Raw genomic sequence first — 16,520 nt, forward strand, 5'->3', positions numbered from 1 at the left:
TTTTTTTCCCCAGCTCTTCTTCTCCCTCCCTGCCTCTTCTCCGACGAAACCGATCCCCTCCGGTCACAGGCGAAACCGATCCCCTCCTCTCCGGTCACAGGCGAAACCGATCTCACCAGTCACAGGCACGGCTCGACAGCGGCATCCCCTCCGGTCATTGGCCAAAATTATCCCGCGCGGCTCGACGGCGGCAGGTTTCTACAAGGCTATGGTGGAGGCGGCGGCGGGTCCAGGTTTGAAGCGGCAACTGGGCAGAGGGAAAGAACCTGCTATGCTTTGCCGGAGGGGATCGGTTTCGCCGGAGAAGAGGCAGGGAGGAAGAAGAAGAGTGGTAAAAAAAAAAACACGCGTCGGCCTGCGACTGGACGGGCGCACCGTCCACGTGGTACGGTCGTCGCACATAAGATTTTTTGTTCAATGAATGATGTGATTATACCACATCAGCCTACCAGGTGGTACCTAAAACAATGTTTCACGTGGCTTTATTCTTGTTAATGTTAACTTTAATCCAAGATGATGTTGTTCTAGAAGTAACTTTTCAAACACAATAGGCAGGCTGCTACATTTTTATTTTTTTATTTTTTATTTTTTACACCATAGCTATGAGCCTATGATATTGTAAAAACTATAAATTCTAAACCATATACTTCAAAAAACAAAAAAACAAACACAAATTGTAAAGATGTGAGAAAGCTCCAAGGAGTCAATATGTAAAGTGGCAATGATCTGTACCGGGCTAATTTCAAAGTTCACCCTTTTTTCTACCTTTGGGCCAGTGTGGGAGGGTGTGAAGGAGCACGTCAAGTTCACTACCAAAAGATAATTTTTAAACCAAGTTTTACTCTCTGTTCCTAACTCATCACCAACGTGGACCACATGAGTAATGATAAAAGCAAATCAACAGGTTCATAATGCTTAGATATTAAAATCATATATACAGATCCCATGTGTAAAGCAAAAAAATAAAATAAAAAAATCAACAGTCGGTCAAGAAATCACACCTCTGGACTCCACACAGCACAGTGTTGATGAACCCATGTTCCAGCAATCAAATTTCTCCGAGGCAGAAGAGCCACTATATGCTTCATTGTCAATGTCAACCATATCCTGAGCTAATATTTTTGGAGGCACAAACCGCACTGTCTGCCCTCCTCACCTTTGGGCATATCCACCTTCACATTATTCACTTCTATTGCAAGCTTTTCATCATGCTTGGAATGTGAATCCTTCCCATCACAACACCCTTCAACTTCCATTTCATTTATTGGGACTCCAACAGCTTCTATATTGCCTCACGTTGATCTTCTCCTTCAACAACACACAGTGCCTGCTCTTGTTCCGTCTGTGTATCATATTCTTCCTCAATCACATCATCATTTTCTTCTTCAATCACATCAACTGATTGCTCGATTTGCTCCACCGGTTGATCAACTTGTTCCACGGTTTCCCCACCATCTGCAGTTTCTGCATCTTCCACTTTCTCATCGCCAATGCACTCCTCCTCTAACTCTAAATTCTCTGCCACCTCAATTACCTTCGTGGCATCACCCTCCACAGTTTCCCTCTCATTTCCACCATCCTCCTCGCAATCCAACTGCATTAAACCCTCCCCATCCACCTCCTCTTCTTCCCCCACAACTTCCTCTTTAACTTCAACCAACTCATTATCCTCATGCTCCGAGCCATGCGTTGCTCTAACCCTCCCTGGCCTCTTCCATTTCACAACCTTGGGCCTCCCACCTTCCAACCCCTCCTCACTCTCATCATCCAACCCCACCCCCTTCCCTCCACTACTACCCCCAATCACCTCCTCAAAAAGCTTCCTCTTCCCTTTCCTACACCCCGACTTCCCCCTCCTCGATCTCAACCTCGCCTTCCTCCTTCTCTTCCTCCTTCACATTCTTCCCAACCCTCCTCCTCTTCTTCGGCGGCCCCGGCGACAAATCAAGCACAACCGGGGCCCGCCGCTTGTGGCCATTTGGTTGAAAGACAGGGAATGGTAAAGAGACTTGGAACGGGAGGATCTCATAGATGAAAGCTTTCGAAATGTTATCCCCTCAAGGTATGAAATGTTACTCCATCATTTTTTTCTTCATATAGGTAGAATGATGATTCCATTGGAATATGACCCTCACGACTTTTCCGTTGAAACCCACAAAGAAAGAAAGCAAAAAGACACAGGTATAGATATAATTACCCACCACCATAAAAGTAGAGACAGTTACAGTTTAAATTCCATTCTTACGTATAAAACACACGGAGTCACAAGCTCTGTGATCCAAATCTCCCAAATGGGTTTTCCCAAACTCTTCCTCTTCTTCTTCTTCCTCTTGGTCTCAAACCCATCTCGATCTTATGCTGCAGAGAATGTGAGTGTGACTCTCTACTACGAGACACTCTGTCCTTATTGTGCCGATTTCATAGTGAACCATTTGGCCAAGATCTTCGACAATGGGCTCATCTCCGTCGTCACCCTCAGAATGGTCCCTTGGGGTAACGCTTGGCTCAATTCCGATGGCTCCTTCGCCTGCCAGGTCAGCTTTCTCCACCCCCAATCGCCTCCCCCTTCTTTTCTTTTCAGCTACTCACTCATCTTCTTCCAACTACCTCAGTGTCTGTTTTATGACTTTTATCTCTCTACGTACGACGTCGATTTGAATGTCCCCCGTCTTATCTTTCCATCTTTTTAAATTACCTGCCCATTTGTTAATCTCATTTATAATTTTACCTCTGTACTTGTAGAATTTACATTTACATTGACATGTTATTGAATTAAACGACATAATCACACATTAGGAGAGAAAGGGTATTTTTTGACATTGACATGTCTCAAGCCCTGAAGGCTTACATGTGTGAAGTTTAGAAGTACAAGGTGAATGATGATATAACGAGAATACACTAAAAATTGGGGGAGTGTTTATCCAAATTTTTTATTAAAGGTTATGTGGAAACTCTGTGAAATCATTAAGGTTGTTTGAATTTTACTATACCTATCAGTTTTGTAGCTCTATGATTATTCTTTTAACCCTTTTTGTGTTGTACAGCATGGAACAGATGAATGCTTGCTCAACACAATTGAGGCCTGCACCATCACCATTTATCCTAATGTGGTAAAGCTTGTCAATGCCTCTAGGAAAAGATTTTACATACTTTGTCTCAAACATGTGCATCCTTAAAACTTTGGTTTGGTTACTAACTATGGTGGATTAATTCTGATGCAGAATCGGCATTTTAGATTCATCCAATGCGTTGAGCGGCTCACATTGCAGAACAAGCACAACAAATGGGCTGATTGCTTTGAAATGTCGAAGTTGGGGACTGTTCCTATCGATTGCTACAATAGTGGATATGGCAATCAGGTTAGTTCATTTTCAGTCCCACTTTGTTCTTGATGTTTTTGAACTATTTCATCATTTGAGCCTTGACAAAATTAATCTTCATGGATTGGCAATTTGGCATTGATGCATAGATTGAAACAAAATATGCAAAGGAAACTATTCAGCTTAATCCACCACATAAATTTGTGCCATGGCTGGTTATTAATAATAAACCACTTGCAGAGGTTAGTCTCTCAATAATAGTCTCTCAATAATCACATTTTAGATTGCTTATTTCCTCAATCTTTGTTCCCCTGATGACCAATTTTGTCCATGTAGAACTATGATAAATTCATGACCTACATCTGTCAAGCATACAAAGGAAAATCTCCAGAAGCTTGCAGATCGATTCGCTCCAAGACTGAATCAAGTGGGAATGAAAGATCAATTCCTCAAGTTTGCTTAGTAGAACAAGGAAGAAACTCTACATCTTAAGCCTTAGGAGCAGAAAATGTGGCATAAAGTTTACTTTGACATTCCATATGATAATTGAACCTAATGTTGATTGATATGACATAGTTGAAGCTGACCTATAAGGTTTTATGGTCTGCTATTGTGTTCTTATCTTTTGTGTGTTTTCAATCCATGTTTTGTTACTGCTAAATTATTCTTGCCAAAATCTGAAGGTTTTTCATTGCCACCATCATGTACTTATGATTGAGATGATTCAATTATGGCAAAGTAATAGTAGTCGGTAGGTGTGACATTGATCTATAACCTTGCTGATGCTGCTGCTCTCTAAGACGTATAGAAACATAAAGCAATTAAGTTAAAGTCTTATGGTCCATATAAACTGATGCAAAAAGCAATTAAGTTACAGTGTGTTTGGATGTGAGTGAATTCTCAGGTTTTTAATCAAAACTAAGGAATTCTCAATTTCTTAGGACTGTTTTCCCCGTTTGGATTCTTATCCCGTGGAATTAGCAATTTCTACGGGAAATAATCGTGGAATTTGGGAGGTTAAATTCCCGACTTGAATTCCTTACAAAATATGTGTCATTTGTCAATTCTCTTAGTTGAGGTTAGTCTAAATACAAATTCTTGTCATTTTAAAACTCTACATCATGAAATCCAAACAATGAAATTCTCAATTAATGAAATTTAAATTCATGGAATGTAATTGTAATTCCCATGATTTTGAAATTTTTATACAAACACAACGTTAAAGTCTTTCTCTTTTGTAATGATTTGAGGATACACCTTTTCATTGCCTCGGTGTGTGTCTGCATTTCAGGGTTTCTCTTAAAAAAAACCGACTTCTTCTAGTAACCTAAAACTAAATATCAATTAGTACTCTGATCGATTTATAGAAATATCCGCATATCTAATTATTTGAAAATTCAAAACAGTTAACTTAGAATCGAGCGGTATGTTTGGTAATATGTTTTTGACGCTACTTCCTGTCGGAAATAATTATTGTCAGACTATCGGTTCACTGAATATGTAGAAATACATACATAAATGATCTCAAAACAAGGATAATATTCAAACTTTGCATGGGTAGTTTATTTGGTTTAAATGTGTTTTGAGAGTCTTGATTAGGAGAGAATAGTTTTCTGGTGTATTCCTTACAATTGATTCTAAAGCTAATTTTTTTATTTTTTTCTTGATTTAAGCAGGAGCGCAGAAACAATACACCTACTTAGCTATTTGCTTTAGAGTCAGGAATTTTGAGTTCCAGAGTCAATTAATGTGGGTACTTATCTCTGTATTTTATTTTATGCAGTTCAAAGTATCATGTTTTCCTTTATGATGTATATTGAATTTCCTTTTCATGTTTTTATTATTTTGTAGAGAGTTATAATTCAGTGAGAGGATTGCTTGGGGTTGATGTAGTTTAGAATCCATGTGGTGTGAGCAGATGAAATAGTTCTGGACATCAAAATGTTATTGATTATATAAGTTGGTGGGGGGACAGAGCAGTGGATCATAATAAGTTTTATAGGGTAAATCCATTAAATCAAGATGATTTTAGTACTAGAAAAGATGGTAATACAAATGCAAAAGAATAAACCTAAACAACATATAAGTTTATAGTTTCATTTTGATTTACACATTGGTAGTGTTTTTTTTTGTTTCACCAAACGCACTTACCTTTTACTTTAGTGTAAATCTGGAGCCTAATGTCATAATGTGGTACCAATTCCTACAAGATAGAAACTCTATACATCATTGTATGGTCTTTAGTTTTATGATAGATATGGATGACAAGTAGAAATTATACCAGAATACTTCTTTTTTACTATTTATTATTGCATCGTGTACCTTGAGTAAGCTGCCAGAAACTGAAAGTTGAACTTTTAATGGTCCATTAAGAAGTGCAAGTGTAATAGGTATATTATTTCCCTTAAAAAAAAGAAAAAAAAGATAGGCATATTTCTGGCAACTCGAAATCTGTTTTGAGTTGTTGTTACACAGTGCTACTGGACTTCTCTCATGTTTCTTAGGGATCATATATGTAAATTTTGCTCATCTGAAATCCAGCCTTTTATGTGTACCATATTGCCGTACTGACTTGCTAAATTGAAATTTTGTGTTTTATGTATTCCATGTTGCCATATTGATTTCAGTTTACCACCATTAGCAGTAATGAGTTCAAAAATTATGCATTTTATGTTGCTTTGTTTTGAGTTCTGATCTTATTCATATTGATGTATACACTCATCATGTTTTTTTTTTAGCTATTTGGTGTTTGTAGCATAAGCTAAACTATATATTCATATACTGCATATTAAATATCGTTGCACGCTTTGCATTATAGATTGCTGATCTGAGCATATACAATACATTTGTTTACGTAAAAGTTTAGAGATTTTGCATATTGGAATATTGAACTATATCTTTCTTCCAAAATGAAAGGAAAGCACCAAAACTGGACTAGCAAGTCATCAATGGAAATCATCAGCAAAGAAAACACCGAAGTGTCATACACTTATAAACAAAATTGTAGCAATAACTTTTTCAACAACCTCATAACTATGTACAAGCTTATACAACTTTTATAGCATGTGTTAATGGACAAAATCAACTACTTTTTGCAAGCTGTCCACTAACAATTGTAACCAGTTAGTCTTGAAAAGTCTGTTTCTTAAGCACTCTTTGCAGCATCATCTGTATTTGTGGGTATCTCAGTTGTCTGAATTAATTTAGCAGTTATCTTATGATTCATATGAAATAAATTTTTTGTCTTTTGAAGTTTGGTTCTCAAAAGAAACCCAAAATAAAACTTTCATGTTAAAGCATTCCTGCCGAAACCGGCAGCAAAGCGCGGGTGCAATTTCTAGTGCAGTATCCGATTAAAATATTTTATTAAATATCGTGACTGTGTCACATAAATCGACACATAAGGAGGATAAATGGATAATGTTGAGAAATATCAATGATTTAGACCCTGATCGCAACGTCACATAGGTGATGTATTATGCTTTCAGTTTCGTTGCACTTAATAATGACCAAGTGGACTAACCAGTCACACCACAATGTGGTCTTTTATCCTTGATTTGATATGGTGATGCTCGAAGATGCCAAGAACTCCATGGATAAGAGCTAGAAAACAGGTGTCCACAGTAAACCTAGGTTCATCTACCCCAATGCAGACACGTGTAAGGCTACAGACTACATTGCAGTTTCCCATATAGTGTTTGGCCTTCAGATCAAGCCAGTGGAATCATTTCGAGTGAAAGCAGCAAAGCCATCCAATTAAGCACTTGCTTCAGTATGCCAATGAAGAATGTGAGAGATGACGCCAGAGATAGCCAGATCAGCGGCTTCTCTGAGTTCTCTAAACCACAATGCTCTGGTAAACTGATCAATCCCAATGTGTTCAATTCTGGGTTTGAGGGGAAAAGCATGTTTGACAGCTCTGATAGTCAGAGCTTCTATGAAAGGCTAAGCAAGTTGAATGAGTCAAATGGGTACAATCTTGTGTAAGTTTCCTACTTCACTGCAAAGTTTTGATCTTTTGGGCTTCATGTTCTACTTTCCTTTTATGCATTATGTTTTCCATTTCTGTAATGTGTTCAAAGCAAGGAATTCTATGATGGGTTTCTGCTTTGTTTTGGGAAGCAGAAAGAGAACTAGGAAACGTTTATCACATGCAATTCAAAATTAAGTTTAACTGGAGTGCTTGATGAGCCTCCTTTTGACTGGCAGATTTGATGTCAGACATACCAAATTGAATTTGCATCTGTTTTACAAGGAAGTTACTCTCAGGGGAGGCTTTAATCAGGTTTATTCCTATCATTTACTTGCTGATCCTATTTATTAAGTGAAAAGAACTGTGTGACCATGTCATTTTAGTATCTTATATCCTGAAAGCTTGTTACCCGATTGTGTTGTTCTTGGCTTCATGGAGTTTGATATCTTGATGCATTTCCAGGTGAACAAAGATAAGAGATGGGATGAGGTTGCATCCTCTTTGAAATTGGATGGGAGGAAACTCAATTATCAGGATATTCTTCTAAAGCTTTATGCGCTCTTTCTGTTTCACTATGAACAGATTTACTTTTATAGGGGACCCGAGAAATCGGCTTCAATGCCAGGTATAGCAGCTAATCCAATAGTTAGCCAAGCCTTCAGGATTCTACCATTCATATGTTTTGCAAAATCTACGCAAAGTGCGTGGTGTTTACTGCTTAGAAATTTTTGGTTTCAATTAGAGTTGAGTGTATTTTAGACTGATGAGGTTGAAATTTGCAGATATCACTGTAGATAGGGAGGATAGTCCACGAATGGAAATGAAGTACACCAACCAAGCTTCTCGAATGGTCCCAAGTGTTGGAGAAGGGCCTGGAGGGAAGAAGATGCTCAAGGAGAACTGTTCTGATATTAAGGATAGCCCACAAATGGAAATGAAGTGCACCAACCATTCATCTCAAATTGTAACAACTGTTGAAAATGGGCCTGGAGGTAAAAAGATGCTCAAGGAGAGCTGTTCTCAATCAACATCCACAGGTGATACAGTATTGTCACCATTTTCTTGTACTCTGTAGATTAGCCATCATGTAGCAAATGCACATTGAGTAGTTATAATTCAACCTGGTTTCGCATAGGCGAACAGTGCTAATTGTTTCTCTTTATCATGAACAAATATTGAAGTGTGAAGTTAGGTGGTTTTATAGCTTATTGAACTTTCTTTTAACCCCTTGTATTGAAAATATGAGTAGGTTTGGTGTCTGCAGAAAAACAATCAGCACCTGAAACAGAACAAAAGCAGATCCTCCAGCTGCACTCAGAGAAAGAAGAAATAGGAACAAAAAGTTCTGCATTGGCAGAAAACCAACCAGAAGTACCTGAAGTAGCAGAGGAGCAGACCACCCAGCTGCACTCGAAGAAAAAACAGATGAGGAAAAGAGGTTCAGCATCAGCAGAAAAAGAATTGGCTGTACCCAAGAAAAAATGTATGAGAAAGCCAGGTGCTCGACAAGGGTTACGCAGTGGTTACCACATCTTTATCAAGACAGAATGTGATAGGTTAAAAGAAATTAAATGTAATAAAGGCCAGAATCTCCGACATATGGCCAATGATGCGTGGAATCGGCTATCTGAGGCTGAGAAACAGGTACAATTCCCTCAATATTTATTTATTCCCCTGTTGTTAAGCAGCTAGCCCTAATCAATATGTGACTCGACTTTTTTGTGACTATTAATCTAGATGAGTGCTGGGTTTGAAACCAAACCTGTAGCACACATAGTGAGAGTATTGAGTATTAGTATTCATGAATCACGATTTTCATGGGGACAATCAGTAACTTATCATCAAGGAGAGGACTATGTTAAGTAGCATGAGTAACAAAAACATGCCAGGTTGATTGTTTCTAAGTTTTCTACTGCTGTTTACTCTCGGCATAGATATTAAAATTGTCTCCTTCCTTGCAGCCCTGGATTGAGCAAAGTATCAAGGAAAAGGAGCAAATAATCAAGGAAAGGGAGCAAAGAATCAAGGAAAAGGAAAGCTCTGCCAATAAAGTGGTTGTTGATGATGAACAAACCCATGCCATGGAATGTGCTGATTTGGAGAACAAGCAGTCTTCACCGGATGGTGACAACCAAGTAATTTTGGATCCAAGTGATTCAGATAAATCTATTGAGGTAGATTAATCATTAGTTAACCCAATAGTACAAACAGAGTACTGGGATAACTGATGTAGATACAATGCGGGTGACTAATTTTAGAAAATATGTTAAGGTGCTTTTATATCCATGGGAAGATGGATTCTTGTACATATCCTATGGGACTAAGGAAATTTTTTTGCATATGTTTTGCAGTATAATCTAGCTTTCTGTTTCAGTTTTTTCTTGTATTATAGAAAGAATGTAGGGATTAATTTGGTTGCTCATCGATCCATCCCTCTTGGTTTATGAAATCAGTTGTGTTTGTTAAATGCATCAGTTCCTGATGAGATAGCTGCTTCTCCCACTTAACACGGTAGGACATGTTTGCCCCAGGTCCACTGCAGTTTGCTTCTGAAAATGTGATTAAATCCCTATTCAGAATAACAGAAAACAAGGAAGCATTAGATAACCAGAATTGTTACTGCGTGAACAAACATTCAGACATGAGAAGAGGAACTTACTCAGAACCAACACTCCATGATGGTAAATTCCAACCTTCTGGGGTGATTATATCTTCCATATATGTCCCGGCAAACAACACTCTTGAGTAGTTCCTGTATGATCTTCCCAGAAATATTGGACCCGAACCAGATACATAACAATGTTTGAACACAAAGCCAGTAGTTTCGTTCGCGCTTTCACGGCCCTGAGCTGTAATGAAACCGGCACGGCCTATTCTTGATGTTGTTGAATTTATCTGGCACTTCTGCAAAGTGCAAACACATATGTAGCTAAATGTATCATGGTTTCTGGTAATGGAAGTGAAATGAATAGGAGAGAAAGCTGCAAGGGTTTTGTACCTCGTACATTGACTGGCCATTTCCCCAGATGAAGTCTATAGCACCTTCAACATAGGAATCATAAAAATAGTGACGACCTCTGGCATCACTTAACGTGTCTTGCAAGCTAATGAAACCACACTGATAGAAACTTGCTTTGTCCCCGGCAATGGCAGCCGCCGGTGCCCACGTAACATTCCTCACTTCATCATCCATTTCCAGAAGAGTATTGTATGTATTCTGCTAGGATAAAAATTATTAGCAAAATGTAAAACTTAATTACTTAAAGCTAAAGAAGGTGAGAGTATATATTGTATGTAACTCAAAGCATCATACTTAACCTTGAATGTTACATGACGTGCAATGAAGTTATCTGCCTGCAACTTAAACGTAGGGCTTTCAACAACATTTCCAGCATCTCCATATTCGATTGTGGTTAGACCATTCGGGTTTCCTTCAAGAATAATGTATGGTTTCTCTCGAGGGATTTCAACTTTCTCACTAAATCACACAGTAATTACGTAATTAGGATTCAAAATCTGTCACTCAGCTGAGTCAGCTCAGAAATGAAATATTTTTGTTACTTACATGTATGTACCAGAGCTAATGAGGATACGAGTCCACAACAAGTTATTTGATGGTATGGAATCTATGGCTTGCTGCACTGAAGTAAAATTTCCTAGACCACTTTTATCGACTACAATAGTACGAGACACGCAGTTTGGTAGACCTGATTTCACTGCTGTACTACTATAGCGGGCTTCCAATGCACCTATGAAAAGGAGGAGAGGCAATAACTTTGATAGAAGAGATTGCATACTGCAAAACTTCAAGAAAACTTGGCAGAATGCAAAATGGACAACAATGAGAACCCAATACTTGTTTTGACACAAGAAGATGATTGATTATAGTTCTCTGTATTATATAGAAGACACAATCAACTGTGCATTTGGTCTTGTCTGTGTGCAATTGTATAACCTGATCTGTGATTGTGTTGTCCTCAAAGAGAATTTTCAATGGTCAGAACAATAATGACCTTTGTATTTTCGATTTAGATTACTTGGCTAATAGAGATTATCAAATTCAATTGTCCTTCAGATTTTCACCAAAATAATTGAATTATTCCACCCTAATTATATGATTTCTTTTTCTGTGGTTTGACCATGTCTTCTATTTTTTTCAGAGAAAAATAGCTAAAGAACAAATTGAGGATTGCACTTCAAAACCTACAAACGACATGTCATATCTAATGACATTATCGCTTTATCTTCAGTGATAAGTAATCTGCACCTTAGCCTAGTCCGGATAGAGCAGAGAAAACATGAGCACAACCACCACCACCACCACCACCACAAACCTTCCTCATCACGTCAAACCAAAACAAGCCTCACCAGAATCAAAACCACCCACCTTCAAACTCTCCCAGAAAACAATCTTACACATCTTGAACTCAAAATGCACCACTTCTCTACAAAACCTCAAGCAAGCACATGGTGTTGTCCTAAGGTCAGGCCACTTCCAAGACCACTATGTAGCAGGCACCATACTAAAATGCTATGCAAGTTCAAACTTCAACAACTTTGGGTTTGCTTTGAAGGTGTTTGATAATGTGTGGAAGCCAAATGTGTTTGTATGGAACATTATGATCAAAGGGTGTGTGGAGAACTATGAGGCACTGAAATCTATTTCATTTTATTATAAGATGGTGGATATGAACTCCAGGCCTAATAAGTTCACCTATCCTATGTTGTTCAAGGCCTGCAGATTAGTTCAAGCAGTGGAGGAAGGTCTGCAGATTCATGCACACGTGGTGAAGCAACAACTTAGTGAAGATGGGCACATAAGAAGTGCCGGGATTCAAATGTATGCGTCTTTCGGGCTTGTGGAGGAGGCAAGGAGGATACTGCTAGAGGACGCGGCGTCTGATGTTGTTTGTTGGAATGCAATGATTGATGGGTACATAAAGTGTGGGGATGTGGAAGCAGCTAAGGAGTTGTTTGAGCATATGCCAAGTAAGAATGTTGGGTCTTGGAATGCAATGGTGAGTGGTTTCGCTAGGTGTGGGAGGTTGAAAGATGCAAGGGGGCTGTTTGATTCAATGACCGAGAGAGATGAGATTTCGTGGAGTGCTATGATTGATGGATATGTGCAGGGAGGGTACCACAAGGAGGCATTGGAAGTTTTCAATGAGATGCAAAAGGAGAAGATTGCTAGTCCTAGTAAGTTTGTATTGTCGAGTGTGTTAGCTGCTTGTGCTAATGTGGGAGCACTTGATCAAGGAAAGTGGGTTCATGGTTATATTAAGAAGAACTCAATTCAGGTGGATGCAGTGCTGGGGACTGCTTTAGTTGATATGTATGCCAAATGTGGGAGGCTTGACATGGCATGGGAAGTGTTTGAAAATGTAAAACGGAAAGAGGTTTCGACATGGAATGCCATGATTGGTGGGCTTGCTATGCACGGCCGAGCAGATGATGCATTGGATGTTTTCTTCAAGATGCAAGGGAAGAACTTGGAACCAAATGGGATTACATTTCTGAATGCTCTAAGTGCCTGTGCTCATGGGGAGTTTGTTGATGAAGGTCTTACAATTTTCAGTTCTATGAAGGAAATGTATGGTATGGAGGCTGAGGTAGAGCACTATGGTTGCGTTGTTGATATGTTTGGAAGGGCAGGACTTTTGGAAGAGGCAGAGCAGGTTATAAATTCAATGCCAATTGAACCTAGTGCAGCTGTTTATGGTGCCCTGTTGGGAGCTTGCAGGATACATGGAAATGTTGAAATGGGTGAGAGAGTGGGGAGGATTTTGCTTGAATTGGAACCACAAAATGGTGGACGCTACGCATTGTTATCTAACATCTATGCAGAGGCAGGTATGTGGGATGATGTTGCAGAGGTAAGAAAATTGATGAAGGAAAGGGGAGTGAAAACAAATCCTGGAATCAGCATGGTTGATATTGGTGGCAAAGTGCATGAATTCAAAATGGGAGAAGGGTCACACCCACAAATGAAGGAGGTCTACTTGATGCTTGAGAAGATCATAGAAAAGCTGGAGATGGAGGGTTATTCACCGAATACCTCTGAAGTTTTGTTCGACATTGCAGAGGAGGAGAAGGAAACAGCACTACGATACCACAGTGAGAAGCTTGCAATTGCTTTCGGAGTACTCAAAACGAAACCAGGAACAACCATCCGTGTTGTGAAGAACTTGAGGATTTGTGAGGACTGTCATTCTGCCATAAAGCTGTTTTCACAATTAGACAACCGGGATATAATAGTGAGGGACCGTATGCGCTATCATCATTTCAGAAATGGAAGATGTTCGTGCAAGGATTTTTGGTAAGGTCTAGAATTTGATACACCATATTCTTGGATGTTCATACATATGTATAATTTATATACAGATGTAAATATTTTAAAACACCCTTGCAACCTTCTTAGTTTACACTTCAAATATGGTGGGATCAGTTAGTTATATAAACATCATCATCATCAAACTCATGGAGACACTAGAAACAAGTTGGTTGTTCATAACTTCATATCACAAATGCAGAAAGTAACCAAAGAGTAATGTGGAACTAGAGTTTAAACTGTTACATACAGTCTACGGTGGACAAGCATTTTTGTTGCTGTTGAGGAACTGGTGTCGGCCACCCTGGAAGCACAAATGGGTAGATACAATATGCGAAACCACTCAATGAACACTATCTCGGATCTTTTGTACAGTCTCTAAGGTTCCACCACAAAGCTTGCACAAGACCACTTCGAATTCATTTCTCAACTGTAAACGAATCCACACACATCAGCTGCAAGCGCCCTCCGCACAACTAGCCATTTTTCATAGTTATGATACCTAAAGTTGGGAGATAAGATTCAGGCAATTTATATTTGAACACTACTAGAAAGCCGATGCCATCTCTTTAAAAATATCCACCATCTCTGTGCACCTCTGCAGTAAGCTGATGATACCGTCTCGATCCATGTCACACTTCCTAAAGCTCAAGTACTTTAATTTGGGCAGCTTGCTGGAAATCGCAAATGTGTCGTGTTTACACATCTGGGAATTCAACACGCGCAAATCAACAACACTCTTGCAGCGAAGATGTGTGAGGATTAGAAAACTATTAAGTTTCTGGTGGCGGAAGTTGCGGGAGCTGCTTTCCAATGACAATGTCTCCAAGTTTGTACACTTGGTAAACAGTTCCCTAAGTGCGAGTTTGTACTGCATTGTGAGCTTGTAGTCGCACCAAAGAGACAAGAACTTAAGTCCGGGAATCCTGCAAAAGATAGTAGCATAGCATAAAACACTTGTGGTTGAAATCGATACTAGATTGGCAAAATAGAATAGATGCAATCCACAAAGATTACAAGTTTGGTTCTGAGGAAACTTACACATCTGAAACAGATGTAAGAACTTGGGGTACGCAATTTCGGGGTAGCCCAAGAGAAGTGGCAAGTCCGTTGCTGCGCTTGAGGACAACCTTTACAATACCACTGATAGAGAAACGACTGCTCTCAATTGGATAAACGTGCACGAACTTATCATAGAAAGAATTGGGTTCCCGAGGTTTGGGTTCATCTTCCTCAGAGGAATCATCGGAATAGTCATCCTTGTCAATGGCACTATGATCAATGTCGGGAAAATCAAGAGACTGCCAGCATGAAGGATTGTGGCTTGCTCTGTGCCATGACTTGCAGACGAAGGGGACATCGTAGAGCAGTTCCTCCATTCCAAGTCTTGCAAACACGTTTAGTAAACAGTCGAGGTTCAACTCGTCCCATTGTCGCTGCTGCTGCTTGTCCATCTGCAAAAGAGAAATAAAATGCAGAGATAACACACCACACTCCTCATCAGTCATATGACATATTAAGACTAAATTCCAACTATACACCAAACCAAAACCCAAATCATCCAACCCATCATAACCCAATAAAAATCGAATCTTTCATTCAAATTTGCACAAACAAAACGAAACCCAACAAGAACAAAAGGGTACCTCGAGAGTGGCTGTTGAGACGAGAGAGGAGAGGATGGAGCGGTTGGGCCCAGTCGACTAGAGCTCGAACCTATATTCAGTCGAGGAACTGTAACAGATCTCAATCGGATAATATGGCATCACCACAATTTCTCAAGCTTGAAGCTATAAAAGTATAAATGAATCCAAAACAGACAACTACTGCTCCATATCCGATTCCGAAAAAAAGAAAAGAAAAGGAAGCACTGAAACGTCACGGAGGGCTCCATCTTCCTCTGTTGTGTCTAGTCGCACTAGTACAGTAAAATGAAAACGGTTAAAGCGACGTCGCTTTGGTTTTATATGTATCTATCGATGTGATCATGTTGTTGTTTGTTGATCTGAAAAATTAGTTCGATTCAAGGAATTTTGGTAAGGTCTTGAATTTGAGACACCCTAATTAGTCTTGGATCTTAGTTTACACTTCACATATGGTGGGATCAGTTGGTTATATAAACATCATCATCATCATCATCATCATCAAACTCATGGAGACATTAGAAACAATTTGGTTGTTCATAACTTCATGGGAAAATGCCTATATATTATTAATTTTAGCCCATAATTACCCATTTTAATGACAATTTTTTTCATGAGTTCATTTGAATATAAGATAGCTTCTTTTGTGTTTAAATAAACAAATATTTACTTAAGGAAAATGTCTATATATTACTAATTTTAGCCCATAATTACCTATTTTAATGACAGTTTTTTTTCATGAGTCCATTTGAATATAAGATAGCTTCTTTTGTGTCCAACTAAAAAAATATTTACTTAAAGTCTTAACAAACAATATTATTGTAGGATTATTTTGTCCTTACTCCTTAAACATGCATAGAGAGAAAAGACTTGTTCGGAACCTCACCGAACTCCGGTCACCGGTTGTCAGAATTACTAACCCTCAGTAAATATGTTATTGACCCCTAACAATAAATTATTGACCCCCAGTAAACATGTTATTGACTCCTAATAATAAATAATTGACCCTAATCGTTTGCTAGAATTACTAACCCCTAGTAAACATGTTATTGACCCCTAACAATAAATTATTGACCCTCAGTAAACATGTTATAGACCACTAATTATACATTTCTCTTAAACCTTATGCCAAACAGCAAAAACCAACAAAACCCCCCTCACGAAATTAACAATATGTCTCTCTTGGATCCTTTCACAATTTTCGGCTCAGATTCGAGCAACTCTAGCACTGGAAGCAAACATCAAACTCTCACATT

The 16,520-nt window shown here is 38.9% G+C and overlaps 5 protein-coding genes across 5 annotated transcripts; 3 read left to right on the top strand and 2 right to left on the bottom strand.

Annotated features, from left to right (window-relative positions):
* Nucleotides 1-1,102: 1,102 nt before the first annotated feature.
* Nucleotides 1,103-3,826, top strand: LOC101300359 (gamma-interferon-inducible lysosomal thiol reductase-like). The gene is made up of 6 exons (XM_004302228.1): nt 1,103-2,062; nt 2,365-2,534; nt 3,045-3,110; nt 3,222-3,359; nt 3,470-3,562; nt 3,657-3,826. The coding sequence occupies exons 1-6, from the start codon at nt 2,032-2,034 to the stop codon at nt 3,810-3,812; spliced, it is 654 nt and encodes a 217-aa protein (XP_004302276.1). The 5' UTR covers nt 1,103-2,031; the 3' UTR covers nt 3,813-3,826.
* A 3,090-nt stretch (nt 3,827-6,916) lies between these two features.
* Nucleotides 6,917-9,611, top strand: LOC101300637. Its single transcript, XM_004302229.1, has 6 exons — nt 6,917-7,303; nt 7,530-7,605; nt 7,756-7,918; nt 8,076-8,330; nt 8,543-8,937; nt 9,255-9,611. The coding sequence occupies exons 1-6, from the start codon at nt 7,095-7,097 to the stop codon at nt 9,474-9,476; spliced, it is 1,320 nt and encodes a 439-aa protein (XP_004302277.1). The 5' UTR covers nt 6,917-7,094; the 3' UTR covers nt 9,477-9,611.
* An 88-nt stretch (nt 9,612-9,699) lies between these two features.
* Nucleotides 9,700-11,088, bottom strand: LOC101312466 (probable pectinesterase 29-like). The gene is made up of 5 exons (XM_004304850.1): nt 10,859-11,088; nt 10,624-10,771; nt 10,292-10,510; nt 9,953-10,197; nt 9,700-9,862 (listed from the first exon to the last, which is right to left on the bottom strand). The coding sequence occupies exons 1-5, from the start codon at nt 11,086-11,088 to the stop codon at nt 9,700-9,702; spliced, it is 1,005 nt and encodes a 334-aa protein (XP_004304898.1).
* A 503-nt stretch (nt 11,089-11,591) lies between these two features.
* Nucleotides 11,592-13,613, top strand: LOC101312751 (pentatricopeptide repeat-containing protein At2g29760, chloroplastic-like). Its single transcript, XM_004304851.1, has one exon. It carries the CDS (start codon nt 11,592-11,594, stop codon nt 13,611-13,613), a length of 2,022 nt encoding a protein of 673 aa, XP_004304899.1.
* Nucleotides 13,614-13,775: 162 nt separating this feature from the next.
* LOC101300928 (putative F-box/LRR-repeat protein 23-like) lies at nt 13,776-15,531 on the bottom strand. Its single transcript, XM_004302230.1, has 3 exons — nt 15,268-15,531; nt 14,663-15,075; nt 13,776-14,547 (listed from the first exon to the last, which is right to left on the bottom strand). The coding sequence occupies exons 2-3, from the start codon at nt 15,073-15,075 to the stop codon at nt 14,169-14,171; spliced, it is 792 nt and encodes a 263-aa protein (XP_004302278.1). The 5' UTR covers nt 15,268-15,531; the 3' UTR covers nt 13,776-14,168.
* Between the last annotated feature and the right edge of the window lie 989 nt (nt 15,532-16,520).

The sequence above is a fragment of the Fragaria vesca genome, linkage group LG6, assembly GCF_000184155.1.
Source record: "Fragaria vesca subsp. vesca linkage group LG6, FraVesHawaii_1.0, whole genome shotgun sequence".
NCBI classification, from domain to species: domain Eukaryota; kingdom Viridiplantae; phylum Streptophyta; class Magnoliopsida; order Rosales; family Rosaceae; genus Fragaria; species Fragaria vesca.

Excerpts from the sequence above, each read along its gene's own strand:
- LOC101300359 (XM_004302228.1), top strand. The coding sequence starts at position 2,032 with ATGAAAGCTTTCGAAATGTTATCCCCTCAAG. Across the intron at positions 3,111-3,221 it reads TCACCATTTATCCTAATGTG|AATCGGCATTTTAGATTCAT; the intron begins GTAAAGCTTGTC and ends ATTCTGATGCAG. Across the intron at positions 3,563-3,656 it reads ATAATAAACCACTTGCAGAG|AACTATGATAAATTCATGAC; the intron begins GTTAGTCTCTCA and ends TTGTCCATGTAG.
- LOC101300637 (XM_004302229.1), top strand. The coding sequence starts at position 7,095 with ATGCCAATGAAGAATGTGAGAGATGACGCCAGAGATAGCCAGATCAGC. Across the intron at positions 7,606-7,755 it reads TCAGGGGAGGCTTTAATCAG|GTGAACAAAGATAAGAGATG; the intron begins GTTTATTCCTAT and ends ATGCATTTCCAG. Across the intron at positions 8,331-8,542 it reads TTCTCAATCAACATCCACAG|GTTTGGTGTCTGCAGAAAAA; the intron begins GTGATACAGTAT and ends AAATATGAGTAG.
- LOC101312466 (XM_004304850.1), bottom strand. The coding sequence starts at position 11,088 with ATGCAATCTCTTCTATCAAAGTTATTGCCTCTCCTCCTTTTCATAGGT. Across the intron at positions 10,772-10,858 it reads ATTAGCTCTGGTACATACAT|TGAGAAAGTTGAAATCCCTC; the intron begins GTAAGTAACAAA and ends TGTGTGATTTAG. Across the intron at positions 9,863-9,952 it reads TCATGGAGTGTTGGTTCTGA|GGATTTAATCACATTTTCAG; the intron begins GTAAGTTCCTCT and ends TATTCTGAATAG.
- LOC101312751 (XM_004304851.1), top strand. The coding sequence starts at position 11,592 with ATGAGCACAACCACCACCACCACCACCACCACAAACCTTCCTCATCAC.
- LOC101300928 (XM_004302230.1), bottom strand. The coding sequence starts at position 15,075 with ATGGACAAGCAGCAGCAGCGACAATGGGACGAGTTGAACCTCGACTGT. Across the intron at positions 14,548-14,662 it reads CTTACATCTGTTTCAGATGT|GATTCCCGGACTTAAGTTCT; the intron begins GTAAGTTTCCTC and ends TATCTTTTGCAG.